Source organism: Nothoprocta perdicaria, unplaced genomic scaffold, assembly GCF_003342845.1.
Source record: "Nothoprocta perdicaria isolate Ctin4 unplaced genomic scaffold, notPer1 scaffold_840, whole genome shotgun sequence".
NCBI lineage: Eukaryota > Metazoa > Chordata > Aves > Tinamiformes > Tinamidae > Nothoprocta > Nothoprocta perdicaria.
Window position 1 is genome coordinate 468 of NW_020456133.1, and position 2,860 is coordinate 3,327.

Here is a 2,860-nt window from a genome sequence, read left to right on the forward strand (position 1 = left end):
ACGGTTGACAGTCACTCAGTATAGACCGAACAGTTGACAGTCACTCTTAATGTAGACCATATGGTTGACAGTCACTCTTAACATAGACCGTACGGTTGACAGTCACTCTTAACATAGACCGTATGGTTGACAGTCAGTCAATATAGACCGTACAGTTGACAGTCACTCTTAATGTAGACCATATGGTTGACAGTCACTCTTAAATATAGACCGTATGGTTGACAGTCACTCAATATAGACTGTACGGTTGACAGTCACTCTTAATGTAGACTGTACGGTTGACAGTCACTCTTAATGTAGACCATACAGTTGACGGTCACTCAATATAGACCGTATGGTTGACAGTCGCTCTTAAATGTAGACCGTACGGTTGACAGTCTCTCAATATAGACTGTACGGTTGACAGTCTCTCAATATAGACCATACGGTTGGCAGTCACTCTTAATGTAGACCATACGGTTGACAGTCACTCAATATAGACCATACAGTTGATGGTCACTCTTAAATGTAGACCGTACGGTTGACAGTCACTCCATATAGACCGTACGGTTGCTCACTGGGCTCTCTGCTCCTTTGCATTTGCTGCCCTTTCCAGCAGAACGAATGGAGCCTCTTCCCAGGGTCCCCCATGTYGGKGAGGATGAGCAGCRAGGGATTTTGCCCTGCAAACCAGGGCTGGCCACACAAACCCTCTGCCCATCTCCTCGAGAAGATGCACCACGAGGTGCCCGGGTGCCCACGCAACGGGTTAACCCTGCAGTCTGCACGAGGGAGTCGTTCCCCTTAACATGATGCATTTAAAACCCCGCAGGCTCTGCTGGGGTGATGGTTGTGTCTTGGGGGTGACCTTGCAGAGGGGTACACGAGCTGCTTTGTGCTGATGTGCACCTCCAAAGAGGTGCTGATTGAATGGTACCCCTAAAAATGTCCTCTCCACAACTTACCAAGGCCAAAGYGGCAGCTCCCGAGCCGAGCGGCCGCCTTTAGCCGCGGGCAACGCGCTGAGCCCGGGCTCCAAACGCTCGCCCGCGGGAGGGGAGCTCGCTGGGACGAGAACCAGAAGCAACGGTGACCTCCTTCCTCGCGCTCTCCTTCGTAGCTGGCTCCACGCGTCCCGCCGAGGCCAGCGCCGCTCAGACGCCCRGGCTGTTAGCGCAAGGCTTTGACCCTTCTTTTCCTGTCTCTCCAAGGAGTAGTCCTGTGGTSCGTATCAAAGAAGAGCCCCCTAGTSCTTCCCGCAGCCCCCAGATAGAGGAGGCCAGCCCCGGGAACCTTCCTGCTGTCAAAACTCCTCTGTCTCCCTCCACGTTCATTGACTCCATCCTGCAGGAGAACGAAGGCAGCACGGCGAGCGCGGCCGCCGGCGACAGCACCGCGCAGCCTCCTCCTCCGTCCCCGGAAAAGTGCCTCAGCGTCGCCTGCCTCGACAAGTGAGTGGCCGGCCGAGCCGCGGGGCCGCCGCGCACCCCTCTCTGGGCACCTCGGGGTGCTCCTTGGCCCCGGCAACGCTGGGGGTGCCACCCTGTGCCCCGTGCTCTGGGTGTCCTGCTGGAGCAGAGGGCTTGGACTCAGCCCTGGGGAGGCCAAACCTGAGTATTGGGGGCAGCTCTGGGCTCCTCAGTGTGAGAGGGACGTGGAGCTCCAGGAGAGGGGCCAGTGGAGGGCAACCAAGATGATGAGGGGACTGGGACATCTCTCCTGTGAGGAGAGACTGAGTGAGTTGGGCCTGTTTAGCCTGGAAAAAAGAAGGCTGAGAGGGGATCTGATCAMCATGTTCATGAGGGAGAATGTAGGGAGGAAGGGGCCAAGCTCTTCTGGGTGGTGGCCATGGACAGGACAAGGGGTAATGGCAAGCTGCAACTCAAGCAGTTTCATCTCCATGTGAGGAGAACTTCTTCACTTTGAGAGTAATGATGCCCTGGCCCAGGCTGCCCAGGGAGGTTGTGGAGTCTCCTTCTCTGGAGGTCTTCAAAACCCGCCTGGATGCCACCCTGTGCCCCGTGCTCTGGGTGTCCCTGCTGGAGCAGGAGGGGTGGACTAGATGATCTCGAGAGGTCCCTTCCGACCTTAAACATCCCGTGGTTCTGTGCCTAGATGATCTCGAGAGGTCCCTTCCAACCTCAACCATCCTGTGGGGGAAGGGGAGGAAGCTTCCCTTTAAATCCTGCTTTGCAAGGAACCAGGGAGGAAGCTTCCCGTTAAATCCCACCTGCCAAGGAAACGGAGATTGAAGACAAGACAAGAGGGACGTGGAGCTTCCCGTTAAATCCTGCTTGTCCTGTTCCCCAGCTGGGGCAAAGGGCCCCTTAGTCATGGGGGAAATTCAGYRGTGGGAAACGTGCCCTTCTGCTCAGCCTCTTGGCTCRTTGAGTCCCAACGTTTTTAGGGAGCAAACATGTGATTTTACGTCTTTTATCACCACGCAGTGCTCATGTCTATAACTGCAAGCGTTGCAACCCTGGACGTGTTTTTATGCGTGCCGCTGGGCGAGGAACTTCTCCCGGAACCGAGCAGAGATCTTGGCTAACCCTAACGGGCCCTTCTGCCCGTGGTGGGGGCAGTGCCAGGGGGGACATTGTCCCCAACACTGCCCAGGTTCCGGCCCTAGAAGTGGGGAAGGTCTGGGGAGCAACTCCATGGAGCAGGACCTGGAGTCCTGGGGACACTGAGGTGGCCATGGGGACACCGATGTGCGCTGGGGACCCCAAGGTGCCCTGGGGACACCAGGGTGGCCATGGGGACCCCAAGGTGCCCTGGGGACCCCAAGGTGGCCCTGGGGACCCCAAGGTGCCCTGGGGACCCCAGGGTGGCCATGGGGCAGCAGGGCCCTGGTGGCCAAGGAGGCCAAGGGGCTCCTGGC

General features: G+C 57.4%; 1 protein-coding gene across 1 annotated transcript in view; it reads left to right on the plus strand.

Annotated features, from left to right (window-relative positions):
- Positions 1-1,099: 1,099 nt before the first annotated feature.
- The window catches only part of LOC112958363 (heat shock factor protein 1-like), a gene marked incomplete at both ends in the record, with an annotated part of 12,106 nt that continues 10,345 nt past the window's right edge, over positions 1,100-2,860 (plus strand). The window contains one exon of the mRNA XM_026052191.1: positions 1,100-1,430. Within this exon, the coding sequence (XP_025907976.1) occupies positions 1,100-1,430 (331 nt within the window). The remainder of the gene's footprint in view (positions 1,431-2,860) is intronic.